This window comes from Pseudoliparis swirei, chromosome 24 (genome assembly GCF_029220125.1).
Source record: "Pseudoliparis swirei isolate HS2019 ecotype Mariana Trench chromosome 24, NWPU_hadal_v1, whole genome shotgun sequence".
NCBI classification, from domain to species: domain Eukaryota; kingdom Metazoa; phylum Chordata; class Actinopteri; order Perciformes; family Liparidae; genus Pseudoliparis; species Pseudoliparis swirei.
Window position 1 is genome coordinate 24,312,283 of NC_079411.1, and position 22,167 is coordinate 24,334,449.

General features: G+C 40.5%; 1 protein-coding gene across 1 annotated transcript in view; it reads right to left on the reverse strand.

The window, feature by feature from the left end:
* LOC130190455 (zeta-sarcoglycan) overlaps nucleotides 1-22,167 on the reverse strand; it is a 153,722-nt gene that overhangs the window by 33,677 nt on the left and 97,878 nt on the right. Inside the window, exons 4-5 of the mRNA XM_056409879.1 lie at nucleotides 14,635-14,757; nucleotides 11,382-11,454 (exon numbers count right to left, since the gene is read on the reverse strand). Of these exons, the coding sequence (XP_056265854.1) occupies nucleotides 11,382-11,454; nucleotides 14,635-14,757 (196 nt within the window). The remainder of the gene's footprint in view (nucleotides 1-11,381; nucleotides 11,455-14,634; nucleotides 14,758-22,167) is intronic.

A 22,167-nucleotide genomic window follows, 5' to 3' on the forward strand; every position in this document is an offset into this window, starting at 1 on the left:
TTAGGAGACAGGGTTGGCAAACCCATAGAACAGGTCGATAAAGGAAAATCCCCTTAATGTAGGAAGTCTGAGGTTTGCTCGAGTTGCTACAATCTTACCACATTAACAATCTGTGGCTTTATCTTTTTCTTCCTTCTCCTCACAAACCGAAACTAAACTATATAACTTCATAGCTTTATTGTACAGTGATGCTAGAAGGAACTTGTACATCCCAATAGTGGGTTTCCTGCTGCTCCTTCTGTGTTCCATTACATTACATGTCATTTAGCAGACGCTTTTATCCAAAGCGACTTACAATAAGTGCATTCAACCTAGAATACAAACTAAGAACAACAAGAATACAGAAAGTAACATTTCCTCAACATAGTCGAACTACAAAAGTACCATAATAAGAGCCATTTAAGTGCCACTGAAGTGCTAATCTGTGTTTTAATCCAGATATAGTCGGAAAAGATGTGTTTTTAGTTTCCGGCGGAAGATGTAGAGACTTCCTGCTGTCCTGATGTCAGTGGGGAGCTCGTTCCACCACTGAGGAGCCAGGACAGCAAACAGTCTGGATTTCGAGTGATTAGCTCGAAGTGCAGGAGTCACTTCTTTGTCTGAGATACCATTAGTTTCTTCCTGGCAATGTTTCAAACAAAACTCCTTGCAAAAACCTGCTCTAATTAGTAACGAACATATTTAACATCTTACCATGTTCTCACTCCCAACTCGTCAACTAAAGACACTTGATTAGTGGGCCTGAGCATCAAACTACGACAGTCTAGGTTTTCCTCTTGCATCAGTTTTGGACATGTCAGGGATGGCGTGTCAGTTTATGCTCCCTACATGCATCGTGTTCTTTCGAAATATACTTCCAACTTAGATTTACACAATTTGTAAGTGTACTTGGTAGGGGCTAGGCAACAACAGGAGTTAGATAGGCTTGGGAACAGATTGGGTTGAAATACATATATTTGTTTCGTAAAAAAAAGACGTTTGTTTGTCACGGAACTAAAATGTTCGGTTAAGAAAAATAAGCCTACAAGTCAACATCAACTTGGTTTATACACAGAACTTGAACAGCAGTCTCCTGTGTGAAAGTTCAGTGTTTTTCTCATACAGATGCTATAGGTCGCCACGGTGAGTTGGTATTGGACGTTAGGGCCACTGACCAACCATCGGTCTTTGATGAGTTTGGACTGAGAATGGTTTGAATATCTGCAAAGTGTGGTGAATGTCACATTACTCTAATAACCTTCAATCTTCAATCTTATATAGCGCTTCTCTAAGTACCCAAAGTCGCTTTACAGAGTCCAGAGTCCAGTAGTCATACACACACACAGTCATACCGGTGGTGGTAAGCTACATCAGTAGCCACAGCTGCCCTGGGGCAGACTGACGGAAGCGTGGCGGCCAATCAGCGCCTACGGCCCCTCCGACCACCACCAACACTCATTCTTATCCATACGATGCAGTGCATGTCTTTATGATGGTGGGGGAAATCGGAGTACCCGGAGTAAACCCACGCAGGCACGAGGAGAACATGCAAATTCCACACAGGAAGGACCTGGAACGACCGGGACGACCGGGACTCGAACCCAGGGCCTTCTTGCTGTAAGGCGACAGTGCTAACCAATGAGCCACCGTGCTACCTCGTTTCAATGGATTCATGAACATGTACCCCAATTATTTAAGGAAAAGCTGTATTATGAAGGGAAATATACATACAAAATGAGGTTTCTGAGTAGCAACCAAAAATTAGAAGTCACATAAGTCTTTTCTCCCTAAAATGTAGCAAACTTACTTCCAAATGTCCACATCTGAGCAAAAGTACGACTTTAATGAGTAGAACATGGCAATCTAACAAATACACAAAAACACACTCAGATACGTTATGGATTGTTCCCATAACCGGGCTTGCTTGTTATTCGCTTGCCTTCCCTCCCTCTCTTTGTTCTCAATGATTTCCCTGAGTTTCTAATCAATAAGAGACAGAACTGAGCAGGGCAGGGCTGATTGTCCTTGTTGTACGGAATGAAAAGGGAGGTGTTCGATGCATCCAAAAACCAATAGTAGGACAGGAGTTTTAGAAAAGTTAGTGAGCTTTTTAAAAGAGGATGGATGTGGTTTTGGTTTAACTGACTATTATAAAAAATACAATGTTGAATAGCAAATGTGTAAATGCATTGAGTAGTTAGTGAATGTTGCTGTTGTGTAAGGAACAGCATCGTAGGAGACTAATAGCATAGAATAATAGAATTTCAAAGACATCACTGCCTTTGCAGTGACCATCATGATGGAAGGAAGGGAGGAGAGAGAGCGAAGATGCAAACTTGCATTAGATCTCCAAGTTGAACCTTTTAAAGTATTAAAAAAAGGGTATTGTGAAAAAAGCCATAGTGCAAGAGATCTGCCATTGTTTAATGGGAACTCTAGTGGGAAGAGAAACTTTCCCCAAAGGCACAGTTCAAAGAGAATGTGGCTCTTTCTACATTTTAATGATTTCCAATTACTTTCCAAAACGCAACTATTTGATCAAAAATCAGCCAGGGGCGGGTTTACTCTCCGGGTTTTTAGAAAAATAATTAGGTGATTTATTTTGCCTTCCCACACCATACCCCATCCCACAGAACAGAACTGGTTCAATCCACTCTGCTGTGTAATGCCTTCAAACATTGGTGTCAGAGGCGTTCTTAATGGATCACATTGTTGTTCAGGCATTGGAAGTTTGTAACCTAAATCAAAACTTTAATTTCAATTTATGTCTAATGTGAAGGTTCATGGCACTTTGGATTATTTGTTAAACCTCTAGATAATAAGCTTGCCCTGAGCTTAGAATACATATGTATTGATGCTTCTTGTTTGTATCCATTGGTACATATAGCGGAGCAGAAATGCAATACATTTTAATTTGTGAAAAACAAGAATGTTAGGTGATAAAAGTAATTTTCTGACCCCAACATCAGCTTGAGTTGTTTGGAAATCCATTGGGGTTTGGGTGAACCGTTGGATGTGCAGGTGTGGGGGGGGGGGGGGGGGGGGAGAGGAAAACGGGGGCCTGGGATGACTTTCCCCAATGCCTACTTCAAGGACTCGTAAAATGTTACAGTCTGTAGTTGGTTTAAATTGCACATACCCGTAGGACCCAGGACCATTAAGTCACATTAGCACTTTAATCATTTAGAGAACTACTACTGAGAAACATGTGGAAAAAAAACATTTGGTTCGAACTTTGAATCAGAAAACTTTAGCGGTGCAATCATTACATGGCAAGTCAGGACTTAAGAGGCAATATAGAGTACGATGGAGGTAGTGGAAGAAACAATCGTCCCTCCAAATGCTTCAGTCCACGCATAGAGGTCAGTCTTTTAATTCCTGGGATGGAGAGATGAATGAGAGAAACAAGGGCAGAGCGGCATGCCGTTAGTTTAGTATAGAGCATGGATCTCTCTCTCTCTTTATCTCTCTCTCTACGACTCTGAGCCCTGCTGCCTATCACTCTTAAATCAGCTGCTGTTTTACACCTGGGACACCTGCAGGTGAATGAATTGAACGGCTATTGCTCGGACAAGACGTACCAGCAGCACTGAGGACCCTGACCACTAAAGCAGACAAGAGAAGGACAGAAGGAACGGACAAAAGACAGACCAACTGACTCCATTAAAGCCTCTTCCAGGGGATGACCTCACTTTGGGATCTGGTTTAATGTGGACAGACACAAGGAAAAAAGAACATGAACCCATTCACCTTTGATTCTACGACTCTGTTGATCTCACAATGCTAAGCTTCTTGAGCTGGTAAGAATAAAAGCTACCTTGAGTATACAAAGAAAAAGGGAAAGAAAGACACAATCTCATTAAGAGGAGTACCCTGAGGGAGTAGTTGTTGAGGGGAGGGAGGGTCAAACACATTCCCAGTCTTATAAATTGCTTTGTGTTGTTTTTTTTTCTCTTGGGAAAGAATAGATGGATGAAGCAGTTCTCCCCAGTGAATGGGGTTGAGCTAGTGCTGGTTAAACTGGGGTGTAGACATCCCTCAGTGCTTTAACTGGGGATCCTTAAACACCAAAGGAATGAAAAACTCACATTTCATTCATTTATTAAACTAATCAAGGTATGTTATGTTGATGACTTCAAATCCATGAAACATTTACACATGTTATGGAGCAGATTGCAATAACAGTGTCCAATTCACAGAGAATCAGCCACACGTGATTACAGTGAATTAATTAGCATCTTCAGGATGTTGGTGGTAACTGAAGCGCTCAAGGGATGTTTCATTTATTTTGGGATGCCGTCTCTAAATTGCAGTGACAGGTTGAGATGACAGTTGTCCCAGCATATCCTTTGTGAAAATATCGGAGAAACCAAAACGCTGCAGTGTCTAGTGCAAAGCCTCTCACTTAATGGGGATATGCACGTATCATTTATGCTGCTACGACAACAACAAAGTCTCAAACAAACCACTAAAGGTGCGTTCACACCAAAAGCGAAACTATTTTTTTGCGCGACCGAATCCCATGAAAAGTCAACATACAGACGTGTGTGGCTGCGATAGATGCGATATTTTCCCGGGCGGCGCGTTTGGGGCGGCGCGATGTGGGCGACACGTTTACAGCGGCGCGTTTTTCAGCGACGCAATTTTCGCCCGGAGTTGAAATATTTCAACTTTGAGGCGGTCATCTCGCAACTCGGGCCAATCAGCTCTTGAGTTCCGCTCTCGTAGCGCCCGAAGCAGAAGTCTTTCAGACGTAACAGTAACTTCATCGGTGAAAGTGACCGAGCTGAGTGAGCCTACGGGTGATGTCATGAACCCAAACACGAGGGCGTTAGTGTGTGAGACGTCCACGACAAGTATAAAGCAGAACTAGTGGTTAGTTATTCTGGTGGATGAAGGAGATGATAACGGTCTTTACGGAGACGAGACACAGAGATAAGCCCCGCCCCTCGCGGAGCGTCTCGACGCTCATGGCGAGAACACGGCGAATGGTCGAGCGAGTAAACTCACGCGTTTTGGGCGACGCGAAAAATAATTTCGCTTTTGGTGTGAACGCACCTTTAGTGTCAGTGTATTCTGCACATCCTGATTGGCCAGATTTACTGAACATTTGTGTGAATGCATTCTTGTGATTGGAGGAGAGTAGTAACCATAAAGGGCCTTTAGAGGGCTCCGTTCGTGCTCATGGCACTAGGCTTACAATACCGTAACTATTGCCACTTCCTCCTTAGCACCATAGCAGGTATTCTGGTACATCTAAAAAATAAAGACACTCTAGTCGGCGGCGGCAGGAGTAGGAGGTGGATGCGGGGAGCTACGTTATCGGTATAATATGAAATGACAGTGAATAAAAAAAGTGATGCTTCAAATGAAATATTTCAAAAGATTTACCGTCAGTGTAAATAATGCCGAAATGTATACATTTTGCACTTTGTTTAAATAATGACCTTTTTGGGGGGGGGGGGGGGGGGATGGTGTGTATGTGTGTGTGTGTATTAGCTTTGTGTAATAGCTGGCTCTGTATCTGAGGAAACTATTATCCCGAGCACCCTTTTCAAACCGTTGCCCTACAATATTTAGCCCTTTCCAAATAAAATCCTGACCCATGCCCCGGCGTCTGATCGAGCTTCTAGTTCCTCTGCAGTCCACTTTAACTTTTTCTCAGATGGATGCACGGCAATAGAGCGAGGGAGTGGGAGTGGCAGGGGGAGGGGGCACAGTGCACAAATCCTTCTCGCCGATGCCCTTGCCCGTGTTAGCACTAACTCTCCCCGGGGAGACTCCCTATGACCCCAGGACTTGGATCGAGGGGAAGGAGGCACCGAGGGAGGGATGAGAGGATAAAAGGAGTGAAAAGGAACAAGGAGATATCGACTGCACAGGAGCTTGTATCTCTCTGCTGTGGAGCCGAGCGTCAGATGAAGTTGGAGACCTAAAATAACCCAATGTCCGCTGGCGTAGTGCGGTGTTGCTGCTGTGTGACACTCCTCAAACTTAAAAAAAATATATATTCCACAGACTTAGACAAACTCGTGTATTAATACAAGTGTAAGAACTGCACTGCTTGATGGACAAGTGGCCACAGCACCATAACACCAGAGCTCAACAACAAAGAGAGGCACAGGAAACAGAACCTTGAGGATTAAGAACTAGAACTAACATACAATTATAATGAAGAGTATGCAGAGTATAGCTGCATCAAGGCCGTCTGTCTGCCTGACTGTCAGTCTAGCTTTCCGGCCACTCATCCGTCCATTTAGTTGTGGTTAGTTTTTAAATTATTCCGACTTTACCTCAATATGTGTCTATACCTTCGGCAGCTTGCTGTCACTGTTTATTGAGTGATTTTCCGACTCATGTCACTCATATTGCCAATAATATAGGTTTAAAAAAAACAACCACATACACATTTTCCTTTTATTTCGATATGTTGAGTGTATTTCAGTGTGACACTCTCTCAGCTCACGATTTGGGGAGAGAAAATGACTTCCAGCAAATAACAGAAGTGTGACATTGTTATCTCAATAGAAAGAGTCATGTGGGGGAAAATGTATCAATAATATTTTTTCTACATGTAACTGTGGTACTGAACATCCTGGGAGAAGAGTTCAGCTCATCTTGCGAGGGACAATAACAGACTGAATTATTGTAGTGCTTTGTTGTCTCTCTCTCTCTTTCTCTTTCTCTCTCTCTATCACCTCTTAGGTAGACACCACAACACCAACTGGGAAAGTGGACGGAACCTGTTCCCATGGATGTTGTGGGAAGGAGTGAGAAGCAAGAGAGGGAGGGGGGATGGTGGGCAAACACTTTATTCATAATTATGACTGTATAAGACAATGTCGCTCTATCATTTCTGGGTCAGATCTCTGAACCGTTTGTGGGGTAGAGCTCTGGTCATTCAATTTAATTATTCCGAGTTTCTGTTTAATAAATACTTAAAGACATCTAAGTGTTTCGACATTGAACTTGTTTTCTCTACGGGCCATTTGGAAAGGTTAATTTCCATCACAAGTCACATCCAAATGAAATGTTGTGGGCAAAGCATTAAACATGCATGTCAAGGGAGAGGTGAAAGGAAGTTCAAACAACCCGATATGTGGCGCATAAAAAAAAAAAGCCAGTGTAATATTATTTAAATATGATAAAGGATGAGTTGCATCAGAGACAAGTAAAAGGTGTTAAACAAAGCTAAAGTATTAGCAGCGGGAGAGAGAAAAACAGTCTTCCAAAAACAAGAATTGTGAAAAAAACACACACAACAGAAATCAATGTTTTCTCTCTCACTTAAGTCTGTAAATATTGGAGAAAGCTTGAAGTTGAATCCTCAAATCACAGAACAAAGATCAAAGGTTTTGCAGGACCTCAAAGATGACATGTAACATGTTTAAAGATCTTTTTGTAGCTCAATTTCTCTTCGATTTGGTCAAAATTCAGCCGGTTGGTTGAAAGCTGGATTTGGTCTCGATTGATATTACCATATTACTCTGGTTTCATTCAGGACATGTTCAGAACACGGATAGCTTGGAAAAACACAGACTCCTGTGTCAAATGAGGAGACACAAATACAGTTTGTATCTGTGTCTGAAAATGCTTCAATTAAACCTCTTGTTTGTGTACTTTCTCCCTCACCAGTGTACTGATGCCCACTGCCCTTTGTATTGCAGTGTTTTTGCATTAAACTTATACTCTCCTGACAGTATCATTAACTGACAATGAGTTACAGGCGACACTGATGTGTGTCAGGATGTGTGTCAGTTCATTTTCATTAATTACTTTGCTTACACCAAATTTAGATGGTGACCATCATTTAATGCTGAATCAATTCTGAACCAAAAGCAACATTAATTAAGGCTGCAGAGCAAAACATTAAACACATCTTAATGTCTCCATCCATAAAACTTCTTGAAATGTAGTAATTAATTAATTAATGCATAGATAACATAATGTATCTGATTTTTGCTAATTTATACTCACATCCTCCTCATGTCATCTTCTGTCCCAGTTTCTTGTCTATTTGCATTCACAATTTTTTTTTTTTTTACTGATATTGAAAACAGTTGTTTTTATTGCTGGAATCGCTGCTTCTATCAGCAAACTGTACCGCCTACAGGAAGCTATCATCCACGGCCAACTTATCTACAGCTATTCAACCATGTTGAGTCTGTTTGTTGTTGCTGTTGGCGTTGTCGGCTGCCTACATTTAGTCAATCCCCACTTCTTCTTTTCATGTTGTTTAGTCAGTAAACTGCCTCATGGATTCTCTAAGATGTCGAGGGTGTGCTGCTTTAAAAAAATGCCAAGCACAACACTTTTTCCAAAGCGACTGCTTTCTGTCTCTTAAATTGGAAAAGCAGTTTGAAAAAAAGCCAAAGACGTGTGAACACGGCGTCGAGTGGCGATCACACCCGAGGCTTTAAAAAAAAGAAAAGAAAAGCATTGGCGTTCCTGAACGTGATTGTCTGGAGATCAGACTCCGTAACATTTCGTTTCTGTGCCCAATTCCAGCGCTGTGCTCTGCATCCACGCCTCTTTGGCTTCTGAAAGACTCCTGGAGCTCTTTAAACAACAATGATACACATCTTCACTAATTCCTTCTCTGGTCACTGTGAATGCCGCATGTTTGTGGGACTGCAAGTGTTATTTCTAAAAGCTTATGGAGTAGTGTCTGATCCTTGAACTTGTCAAGTGCTTAATCCCCACATTCAACTCGCCTGGCTCGTGTTTGCTCAAATATAATTTAACGTAAAGTGTCCGATCCAATCGGAATATCTCGACCTGCATTCCATTGTGCAAAGTGCGTACCGTCTTATCTTTCTGTTTCCCTCCTGTCCTCTCTCCCTCGCTCACCGTTAAACTGTAAGATAGATCATTAGCTTTAAATGGACTTCAATCCGCTCATTACATGTCCCATTTACCTTCACTGCATAACGCTCTGCTTGTCATAACGAGACAGAAATGGAATGGGGAGATAGAGGCCGGGAGAAGAGACGCACACGCGGGGAGATCGCGACAGAATGAGAACGGCAAAGACTAAATTGCATGCGTGCCAATGAGAGAGTTAGTCAACAAGAGAGAGTTCGGAAGTGGGGAGATGAGGACGAAGATAGCGCGAGAAAGAGGAGATAGATAGAAAGATAGAACGCTCCAACCGGGAAGGGATTACAATCTTGGGTGAATAAAGTGCCTTTGAACTAAGAAAAGAGAAGATAACCTGCCCTTTAGTTTAATCCAATCTCTACCAGCATTGTGAAACATTTAGTAAACATTTAAATTAAAAAAAGAAAATCCATTCTCATGATGACGTTGACGCTTCAGCCCGTTGTTTCTTTCCTTATCATTTAACAGCTAATGACTGACGACAGACAGGGAGAGTTATCTGAAGCATGTAATCGCCTTTTTATCAGCGTTACTTTTCGATAGCTTTCATTAACCCAGGCGCTGCAGTGGAGAGGTCAGTGCAATGTGTGTGTGTGTGTGTGTGTGTGTGTGATGGTTTCACTTCATGCATGCATGTAACTTGTTGTTCTTGATGTATTCCATAAAGCTGTGTGTGGGGTGATAAGTGGTTTCAAGTAATACCATAGATGTGTGTTTTAATGCAGGTTTGAATCCATACATTTATTGCATGTGTCTGCACTTCAATAAATAATTCAGAATATTAATTTCATGTTTGTTCATGTGGATGAATTTTGTGCATGGTTCATGTAATATTTGCAAGGCAATTCAGGCAAAACTGACACATCGAGTTCTTTTTTAACACCATATTTAATTTGTTTTATGTAACTCCATGGGAGCGTTAATGATATAAAACGGTCTTAAAGCTGATGAAAAACGGCTGATGTGTGATTGTAACAGCTGCCTTCTTCCCTCACCTCCACCGCGGGTTCCCTCGCCTTGCTTATCTGCACTGACCCGTCCACTGACCCAATGTTCTCGCTCCTCCTCCACCCTGTATCTTTCCACCCCCAACTCCACACATCCCTCTATCACTTCTCGGTTTCCTTAAACTAATCTCGCTCAAGACGCCTCCTCCCTCCTCTCTCCTTTGATCCCTCAGCATGTACGGGGCCCTATCTCCTATAAACTACCCAGTTTGCTTGGCTTTCATCCTTTCTTGTGTCTCTCTCTGTCCGACCACCTCATACCTCTGTGCACAATACATTTATCTGCCTCTCGGAGTCTATTTAACAAAATGTGTCTATTCTTTGTAGGTTATTGCTCAGATTAATACAGTGAGAAGAGAAAGGGGAATAGTGGGGAATAAGAAAGAACACATTTTTACAGATGTCCCACACTGCAATCAAACCCAGGATTTGACAATTACAAGCCTGGGATAACTGAGCAAAAGAGGCAGCCCTTAATCTTCCCTTCCATACCCTTGTTGGACTCTTCGCATACCAAACATGTGCAATGAGAATCAAGGTTGTGGGAATGCATGCAAACTAAAAGAATGGCACAAGTGAAAGGAAGGTAGCCTTGGTTCTGGCAGGACAAAATAACAACCATTTGCTTTGATTAAGCATCAACTTAAGGAGGCAATTTAGTGAGTGCAGCTAAATGCAGCTTGGAACTATGGCGAGTTTGATTTAAATATTCTTCTAGACACTAACTTCCATTCCCTCCCCCTGAACTCTTTCTCTCCGTCACCCTCCTCGTCTTCTTTTTCGTCTATATTTGGATTATCCCCTTTATCATCCCTTACTCCAGCTCCCTGCTCCCTCACCCTTCCTGTTTGTGTTGTCCTCCCAGGCCAAAAGCTATTTCAGCTACATCCTGTCAGACAATGCCTGCATGTAATTCGTAATAAAGAAACCCCACATGTGCATCAACACCCACAACACACTTCAGGAGAGGGGGTGTGGAGAGCAAACACACACTCAGCTGTCATCCATCCTGTTGCTACAGGGAAAACAACAGTCTGAGATATTGCTATTGTAAGCAACTTGAGTTCAGCCTGTGTATGAATACAAAATAAACAAAAACATTCCATAAGTTTCCATTTGCACAAGACTTGCCTTCATTACCTCGCAACAAATTTGGTGTCTTAAATAATGAATGTACAAGCTAAAAAGGCAATATAACCTTCTCTTAAATAGGAGAAACCGAGCATCAACCGTGCGCTACGTGTGTTCAAGTCCGCCTGTCAGGCCTGTCAGGCAATCAGCGGCATACCCCTTTCTGCAGTGAGCTGATTATTAATATTTAGCACATTGAACCACAGGACTGGCTAGCTAACTCAGCAGCTCACATTTTTACTCACAAACATATTTTTTTTCTCCAAACATTCAATTTGTTGGTGTTACTATCAAATACATTATTCATAAGAATTCTACCACAATTAATATATTAACAATCGGGGGTTGTGTAAAGTGAGCCACACACACACTTAGAGTACTTACCTGAGGTCTTGGAAAGGTTCTGCCCGTACATGTGATGTCTCGACAGAATGGCTGAACACCACGCCTTCATTCCCTGTAGAAAGAGTGAGAGTGGAGGAAAGGAAGTGAAATAAAACATATCCATCTTTTGTGTGACAGCCTGTACATTATTGCATCATACCTCAGAACCTTAAAATGTGTGCCACAATGCTTATGTGTGTTATACGAATTATATTGGATATATATATATATATATATACTGTATATCAGTATTCCAGTAGCAATGTACACATTCCCATGTATCTCACTGGAAGACAGTGTTGACTGGATAAAACTAAAAATCATCCATCCACTTAACACACATTGAGACAGAGGCCGAACCAATACGGCCATTTTATATATATAAATATATATATATATATATTAAATATATACAGGACTGTCTCAGAAAATTAGAATATTGTGATAAAGTTCTTTATTTTCTGTAATGCAATTAAAAAAACAAAAATGTCATGCATTCTGGATTCATTACAAATCAACTGAAATATTGCAAGCCTTTTATTCTTTTAATATTTAATATTTTTTAATTGCATTACAGAAAATAAAGAACTTTATCACAATATTCTAATTTTCTGAGACAGTCCTGTATATATGGGGAAATCTGGATCGTGGTCCATGCTGGAGCTTCTCATTATTCATGAATTTCTGTCCAATATATATATATATATATTGATAATGCAGTGTTTAACCCCCAGTGTGCAGCAAGCACCCGGCTTTAGCCTGCAGCCGTAAACAGATGCTGGTCATGACTCCTGCTGAGAGCAGAAAGCGAGTCAGAACATCAACACTGCTTGAAATGTAAAACTGCACAACACAACGTTGCTCATTGGCAGCATCAAAGATGCAGTTGTACATCCAAAGAACCATAACTTGGAGGTAACTGCTGCTATTATTAGTTACTTGAAATGCAGTTTTTTGAGGTTTCTTTCTCGAGACCCACTGAACACTGCGCAAATGTGTTCTCTCAGTTCTCTCTACAATAGAGGTGGCAGCTAAAGGTTTGTGTGTGTGTGTGTGTGTGTGTGTGTGTGTGTGTTGCTATGTCAGATGGCTTCTCTGTACAATGATGTTTCTCACTTTGTCAACCACCGGCCATGTTTGTTCCAGCTCCTGACGGCGTTCCTTTTGGTTTCACTTCTATATTTACAATAGTCTGAGATGCTCTCCTGAGCACTGTTTACGCAACATGTTTATGAGCTGTCCCAGCGGCACCTGTCGAGGTACACACTATCCATGAAGTGCATTCAAAGCACAGCCAGTGCATTAGAATCCACCACCCGCTGGGTTTTTATTTTCGGAAATCCCGAGTAAGTGGAAAAGGTTTCCATCATCAGCCTTTACATGGAGATCGTTAGTATTAGTGTCCGGTGTCTACCCGTCCCCGCTGTATGGACATATCCCCAAAAGTAATAAACTCGCTATCTATACTTTGAGCCGCTGTGGTTTTTTATTTTTTTAAATGACCTAGATTAGAGAATATATTCGGGTAAAACTGCTCGGCGATGCCGTTTTGCCTGCATTGTTCTATGTGAAGTTTGTGAACTTAGGTCAACATATATTTTACTTTATGAAAGCTGAACTACTGGCATGTACTGCTGGTGTACTAATGGATATAACAGGCAAATCAGCTGTATATGTAACATGTTTTAAAAGAAATAAGTGATGTGCAGTGGATTTAGTTCATGTGGATTTAAATACAATTTTCCAATTAAATTTGCTGTGGTTTTCTGATAGAAATATATATTAGTTATAAATAGGCATGGATGTGTTAACAATTATCTGTGGCCTAATCAAAAATTAGATGATGGCAACATTTTGCATAGTGCCTCTAATGGACACAGGTCTCTGTGTGTGTATGTGTGTGTGTGTGTGTGTGTGTGTGTGTTGTATTTGTGAATGTACATACGGTTACAACATTACTAATGTATTCAAACATCCAGTACATCAATGCACTCATACAAACCCTTCCACTTGCTCACTAAAATTAAATAAGAAATAATAATTAAATGAGAGAGAGGCAAAACATATATACTATAGTGCACCAAAAGGTAATTGTACTCTATCACTTCTTTCATTTGACTTAAATTGCTCTGTCTCTTTTTTCCTCTGTAACTATGCCTACCTGGCTCAGCTGAGACCTGTCATCTATCTATACGTCTCTTTTTGTCTTTCTTCTCTCTCTTTCCATTCCCACTGTACCTCTCACATGTTTTATCATCGATTCAGCAAGAAAACAACTCTGCTTGCTGACCCAAGTCTTATTTGGCTGCACTAATCAGGAGCACTCTGTTTAACAGCCTAGACTGTGTGTGGGTGTGTTTGTGTGTGTGTACTGTCAGCTGTGTGAGTCCTCAAGTAATCTTGTTACATAAATGAGTCCGAGCCACTGTTCGTCCAGCCCTGTATCAGCCCATTTATGAATCATAAAACAACAATCTGTTCCTTATGAATGTGGAAGATGGGCGTAAGCTTGTCACAACTGTGACCTCTACAGTGATCTATACTGTATGTGAATATATAGCTTCACCCCAAAGCTCTGTTTTACACTGGTATGATTGATATTGCCCTTTTAATCACAAATCAGACAGCGACAAGTCATGATGATGTCGTTATCACGACTATCTGTCAGATATCTGGATGCAGAATGAATTTCACTTCAGTAAAGCATTCTTGGTGGCAGACAACACATCTGTCTCACTCCTCTGGAGGTCCTGACCAATTCATCTGGACTGGGAAAACATTTTGGAGGCATTAAAACTGCCGAAATCAAAGAGCTTATGTAGCTAATATGACAAGTAAACAAACACTGACGGTACACATGCTATGTGTACCGTCAGTGTTGCTCAGTCAATCGCCTTGAGCTCTAACACATGTGCTTTCTTCTTGATCAACACCCATGTTTACTTGCATCTTTTTCATCCGTGCGTTTGTTGGCACGTTGCTCCACATCTTGGAAGGTAACCAGAATCTGCTGATCAGTGGATTAGTTTAAAAAACACTGGCAGGACTTTGTATTGTGCGTCACTCACATGCGAGTGTTCGCATCCTTGTGAATATGTATGGCAGTAACAAAACTTGGGCCCACACATAAAGAAGAAATGCTCTGCAGCATTATTAGTCTTCAAAAACTCTACCAACTACCTTGAAAACAAAATAAAACTGTATTTCTAAACACCACGTTGGTCACTTTGTATGTATATGGTACACTTTGTACCTGTGACTCTCAGTTTCTCGGTGCCGATGGTGATCTCCTTTTCATCAGCAGAGAACAGAACTCTCTCTCCATCTGCACTCCTCACCTCAAACCTCTGACACTGAACCTCCACCATTTCTGAGCCTGTACAAGTGGGAGAGAAAAGAGAGAGAGAGAGAGGGGCACCGGGTGAAGATTTAGAACACAGGAGCATTCAAGGCACATATAATCTGGTAGATGCTTCGATGAAAAGCTCTTATCATGAGGGCACAAAGGCTCATAATGAGTGACCCCTGAATGATTTGAACACGGAACCCCCGCATCTCAAGGTGTTGTGACCCCAGTGCAATATCAGTACTAATATTGGGACCAATGCTGAAGTGATATGTAGTCATTAGGAGTCATGTTGCCTGTTTAACACCAAATAAACAGATAATCCATTCATAATCATAAGAACAAGCTGTTTGTTGGAATTGCTTTCTACTAGATAAACTGTTGCCGGTGAGATCTGTGAGGTATTCAAATCATGGGGGGGGGGGGGGGGGGATATTCTTCTTTGGACTGAATTAAATTCTCCTCAATTGTATTTGGGTCACAGCCTAAATGTCAGAGGGAACGTCTAAGAACCTAAGCATAAACAACCAAAATCCCGAAATACTTTGCATCAGCCATTGATACTAGAAACATACATTAAATACATGAAAACATTTCAGATTATTTATAATTCCATAGATTTATGTTTTAATCATGGAAGCAGAACTGTGTGTGTCACGAATTCCCCACCTTCCTAGTTAAATTCATCCTGCTAACATGTTTAATCAACTCTCCTGTCATTCCAGATCCTGTCATCCTCACCTGATTGTCCCTCATTCCCTTCACCTGGTCCTCACGCCCTTCTCATCTGCCTATGATCACCTCGTTAGTCCCTCATTCCCTTCACCTGGTCCTCACGCCCTTCTCACCTGCCTCTGATCACCTCGTTAGTCCCTCATTCCCTTCACCTGGTCCTCACGCCCTTCTCATCTGCCTATGATCACCTCGTTCGTCCCTCACTATTTAGCTCCCTCACTTCCACTTGTACTTTCCAGCGAATTCCTAGTACTATTTCTGTTCTGCCCGTTACGACCCTGTTTGCCTGTTAACCCGACTTGAGATTTTTGCCTGCCCCTTTTGGATTTGTTGCCCTGTTTGACGGACCACCCGGTTTTGACCCTGCCTGCAAGCTGGGACCTGTTATTATAAGTTATAAGTTATACAAACTAGTCAGACATGGCTACATTGTGTTTGGACTTAAGAATTTTAGAATTATAACTTTCACCTTCTAATACGTTTTCCTTTATGATTTTGCCTGCAGGAAAACACAAACATCCTTTGAAGAGAAATGGAGTGTGTGACAAAAATAAAAAATATGAATAATTGTTGAAGATATTTTGTATATATGTAATCATTATGAAAGAATATGAAAGAATTTATATTTTGTCCATTTTAATTGCACGTTGTGTATAATGTGAAACGTGTGTGTTCGACAACACAAAAAAAAAATCAATAAATTTGCGAATAATCTTGTTTTCTCTCATCTCTCTCCCTGTCTTTATCCTGTCTGTCTCGCCTGAGTTGTGTTGTTAAAGGATTTCCCCAAAGCAAGATGTGTGTGCATTTGTGTTACAAATGTAAAAGTAGGGGGGGAGGGGGGGGGAGCAGCAGTAGCATTAGAAAAAGAGGTAATATAATACAGTATGTGACGACTATTTACAGAAAGAGAAAACGGCTGATCTGTTCTTTAACTACAGTTATATGACTCAATCCTCTCTTTGCACTGGGGCTGTAATTTGCAATTACATAACGATTGCGCCTATGGCTTTAGCGTTAAATTGAAATAAACCTGGGAAGAGGAAAAAAATGTTTATGGGATGAACAGGAAGCAATTTGTTGCTCTATATGGGTGTGCACTCACACTAGCAGCACCAAGATGAGACAAAGTGGCCAGAAGTCATTTGTTTTATGGCGGAAACATCTCCGCCGAGGAGTTTTACGTCATGCAAATGAAGAGTGATGTGGCGAAGCAGTGGATAATTAAACGATAGATGTGTTCCCTTTATGTTCTTTTAATGCTGTTAAACTTCTTTGGAGTTAAGTTCTAAATGGATGTGTCAGTCAGTAATCCTCTAAACTTGAAATGGAATATCGACTTATTATAGCTGTAGTGAAAGGTTTGTTCTGAATGTCTGTTACCACTGACACACAGTGGGAGAATAAAGCATACAGCTCTCTCTGCAGCAAACCTGATGGACATTAGACACTTTGAAATGACACGACTCCTTTTTAAATATTTTGTTTTTGGCAACATGAGAAGTGGTTTGTCGAATAATAACCATCTGATCATTTAGTTTTCATCTTGTTAGCGATCGTCTGCAGGTAGCTAATGTTAATTCTGTGGGATTTAAGTGCTTTTGGGTGAATTAATTTGCCACTGCAAATGTCTCTCACACTGAAGATGAAAGTAATTCTGCTGGCACCAATAACAACAGGAGACCTCGTGAGACAGAAATGTTAATTGATGCACTGATTTGAATAATCACATCCTGACACGAGTGCCCCCCTCAGCAGGATTGTTCAGTTATGATACAGCTTCAAGAATATCTCATTTCTGAAGGACACGAATGAAGAATACTCAGGATACAGTGCATTTAGCTTGTTTGGATGGGTCAAAGAGGTCAGGAGGTTTTACACGGACAGACAGCGATGCATTGTTGCCTTGTTGAGGTTTCTAGTACATGTTCAAGCGCACATCAAAGTCAGCTTGGATGTTAAGGCTGGATAATTTGATTCACATATTCAACTGTTATCCACTGAAAGCATAATTCACTAAACTACTCCGGCATTGTCTGTCACTTTTTAAATGTCCCTTTCATTACAATTTTCAAGTAATTGCCTCTATTAGATGGATCGCTGTCTTGCATCTCAACTTCTGAATATGTTAAAAATAAATATGTTATGACACTTTTCACAAACTTCAATGGGATTCTCCAATTTGTATTCTGTAATTAATGAAAAGAGGACATTCAGATGGTGCTAGTGTAACCTTATTTTACCACTGAACATTAAAGCATTGAGGCCATAATAAAGTTTTATGGGTTTGCTATCCTGACTTTCTAATTCAATATTTTGAATTAGGGCTGCTAGCAATGATGGGATATGACTCATTACTTTAAAAGGGTTTTGGGGGATAGGTACATGATAGTATGTGACATTCAAGTAAATATTTGTTATTTATGCTCGTGTGAGGCCTTGAGGAGGCTCTACCTACATCCCTGGCCATGCATATTTGCATATGTGAATGCTAATACATTCTCCAGCCAAACAAACATTCTTAAATTAGGCAGTTAATGTCCTTTGGCTATGTGGAGAGAGTCAATCATATTTTGCCTCGTTTAAATCACTTTATAGTTTTCCTGGGGTCAGAAATCAGGCAATATGCTAAATGTAGCATTAAAGCTTTTGAGTGAAATATGAGGTAATACTCAAACTGTAGTCTCCTCGCATTGTTAGATGCAGATATGCAGATTTGATGACTGTTCTTAAGATTGTTCTGGCTGCTTTTAATGCTTTGCTGGATCTGGCCATTGGCTAAATCAGTTTTCACTTTTTATGAATTCAACAGATGCATATTCGAGACAAAACCGGTTCGGAGGACTTCAGGTCCCTTCAGCATCAGCAACATCTACTTTCTACTGGAGTCTGACAGGTTGAAGGGCATCTTTATGGCTCTACCACTCCCAGAAATGATTGCCTGTGACATACTGTCCTATACTGTATGATAAAAGAGATATTCTTGTGACTAAAATGGGCACTGCTCTGCCTTAGGCACAACTGTCACCTACAGTCAATGTGAGTCTATATTTTCATACTCAGATTAATCATATTTAATCAAACAGTCAAAACGCCTAAAGCTGCAAGGTGTGTACAGTAACATTTTTAGAGTTTTCTTCAAATCTAGAGCTTAAATGTAGTTTAAGATTAAAACAATAGAGGGTTAATTCGTTTTCGTACTGTGGGCTCGTACGACAGTTGCAACAAATACCCCAAACTATAATTAACTGAGCAAATGACTCGTGTAAACATGATAAATGATGTGAATTCATAAAAAAATGTAAATTGGCATAGTTGATGTCTAAATAATAGTACTTAAGGCTATGCGTCCTGCACCTTATGTCCAATATTGAAGTCCTGCTTCTGAGACCCATAAAGGAAAGTATATCATATTCTAACAGCGTCAGCAGCAGCATCAAGGCACCTGCTTAGGCAAAGGAATTGGGCAAAATAACGAGCGCTGTTAAAGCCGAGTCACTTGAGGGTCGTCCTGACACTGAAGCGAAGAATAAATAGTCGTTTTGCGCTTTGAGATGCTCATGCTGATATTGTAGTGTCAAACAATAACATCAATAGCCAATTTAAATTAATAGTGATGTATCAATGGGTTTTATGAATACATTTAGAATTCAATTGCAGAGTCAAATGGGATGTTAAGTGCATTTATTAAAGGGTTTTCAATCTCAACATTGTGAAAGAATAAGGTTTAGATAAAAGCAGACACATTGCACATCACTACTATGACAGGTCTGAACTTACACATTGTGTTCTTACCCAAGAGAAAACTTAAAATAAGAGACAATTGGTGAAAAAACCTTGGTGCAGACGCCCACATATTAAAACTAGTTCCCAACTTACAGCTTTAGTTAGAACAGCTCTGAGGAACTTCCCTCTCTCTGACAAGCACAGGCACAAACCAAACAGCTGACACCAACATCGACTCAATCAGACACTGAAATACTTCAGGCAGGATTTGTTTTGTTAATTTCCGTCAACTAAACTCGATGAGCAAACTCTCCCTTGGACTTTATTGGCATTAGGCCTCTCGTTGGCTTTGCTCCAATGGTCATCAACCCGTGCATACGCATACAAACACACTCGCCAAATTGACTCTCCCACTAAATGATGTGACCACAAAGACGGTTTCTCATTCATGTATGCAAATTATCTAATGTGCATATCTGTGTGTTTATTAATAATCATGCAGTCGCAAGCAATGAACCAGAGCAAGCAGAAACACTACGACGGCTTATCTTTTAGGAATGGACCGAAAACAAGAGACAAGGTCGTGTCCTTCATGGGCATGATTTGAGTTACAAAAATTGTAAATCGTGATTTCAATGTACAACGACACGGATGGACAAATTGAGAAAAGTAATTTCTGTCCTTTTCTTTTATATTTAAGTTAAAAAGGACAAACTAACAGGAAATAAAGTTTGCTGTAAATGGATTTCACTAACTAAACTTGCTGATTAGTTATTAAAAAATGACAAGGCTTATCAGTGGATTAAGAGGAGCATTCTATTGTCATAAATTATGCAGATATGCCTGACAGTTCTTCTCCTATAATGTAAAATTCAATAAATAATCAAAAGCCCACTGGGCTCCTTTGTGTGTTATTCAAGGGAAAATGTTCCTATGGGGAAATTCTGCCAAACACATTACGCAACGCATGGCGCATTTTTTTATAAAACGTTGAGTAAAATGTTTCTCTCCGTCCTCTTTTTGTAAAAATTGATTCATACACTTTTAATACCCACTGAGCACATGATTGTGTGCATTTAGTTCCACAGTAGCTTGTGAGCCCTTGTGATTGTGAGCAAGGAAACAAAGTGTTGCTCTATCAATGTGAAGAAGTACAGCGTCCTGGAGCAAACATTCAAAGTAGAGTGTACAAAATGCTTAATTGTTTATAAATTTGAACTCGTCTGTTGTTGTTGTTGTGGTGGTTGTTGTTGTTATGTTAATCGCTTTTGCTAAATGCATGATTAAACTTTTATGTTTTTATGGTCTTGCCCCTGAATGCAAATTAAATATGAACGTGAACAGAAGAGTATATTATCTCTTGCAACCTCACATTTTGCATCTGAAATAGGATTGTGGTTATTCATTTGCTGCCAACTTAAAAACACTGTTTTCAGTATTGATAATATACATCTTAGATATTGAACGTTCTTATGTTATTGTCAGGTTACTCAAGTTCAGAACAACAGCACCGAGCAACTGAAATATCTGTCTGAGAAAAGTCCCCGGGAAAATATTTTGATGTCTGCTCTCAAGTGTAGATACGCTCCTATTACACAAGACTCACGCATGTTATCTGTATTTTTACATGAGTGAGGGGAACTGGGACCGTAGGATGGACCAGTCCTGTGAGGAGGGGTGGGGAGATGGAATTATTGTGTGCTTTTACTTGCTTGTGATCAGAGAATAAATCTACCAGAACGAGAAAAGTCGTTGGCTGAATTCTTCCGTAGGCTCGATCAGGCATCCGATTTGATACACACTTCACACGTCTCATGGCATCATTTTAGGACCAAAGAAATACAACAAGTTCTTCCTTGAACCCCACAGTGTAACTTCCACGTTAGTCCCACGTGTGTCTCCTGATTGGTCATTCCTATCACCTGCTCTCAATCACCTGCCCCTGATTTTTCCCTCTGTCAACCCCACACATGCAAGGCCAGATTGTTTTACAAATAAATTAGAATCACAAATGCACGCAGAAAAATTCACAAGTACATTCCAATGCACACATAAATTAATTATGATTTATATAAATGTAAAAGAAAAATCACAAATATATTTCGGCATTTCTATGTGGATTTTTGTATTTGTATTAATATGTTTGTGGATCGCTACACATTTCTGCATGGTTTTGGTTTTTTGAGACTCCCGATAAATGTCGCCTTCGACTCGAGAGAGAGAAAAGTGGACAGTGAGACCAGAACAGTTGTTTCTCTTACTCTTCCCCTTTTGTGTTTATAAATTGCATAAACAAAAATAAAATGCATTCCAATACAACGGTACCACTAACCACAGCTTTAAAAACATGAATCCTGTGAGGCTGTGTGTGTGTCGCATCGCAGAACTCAACAACCCTCCATTCCTCATATCTAAAGGTGCGTTCACACCAAAAGCGACGCGATTTGTCGCGTCGCCCAAAACGTGTGAGTTTACCCGACATTTTGCCATTCACGCCATAAGGCGTTGCGACGCTGCGACGAGGGCGGGCGGGCTTGTGTCTGTGGTGGCGTGTCTCTCGTATCATCATTCATTCATGAACATCCACCCACTAAAGGTTCTGCTTCATACTTGTTGAGGACATCCCACACAAGTCTGAACATCTAACGCCCTCGTGTTTGGGTTCATAACATTAATATCATATACAGGACTGTCTCAGAAAATTAGAATATTGTGATAAAGTTCTTTATTTTCTGTAATGCAATTAAAAAAACAAAAATGTCATGCATTCTGGATTCATTACAAATCAACTGAAATATTGCAAGCCTTTTATTCTTTTAATATTGCTGATTATGGCTTACAGCTTAAGAAAACTCTAAAATCATATCTCATAAAATTTGAATATTTCCTCAGACCAAGTAAAAAAGATTTATAACAGCTGAGTGTTTGTCAAGGCTCAGGAAACCCTTGCAGGTGTTTCGAGTTAATTAGACAATTCAA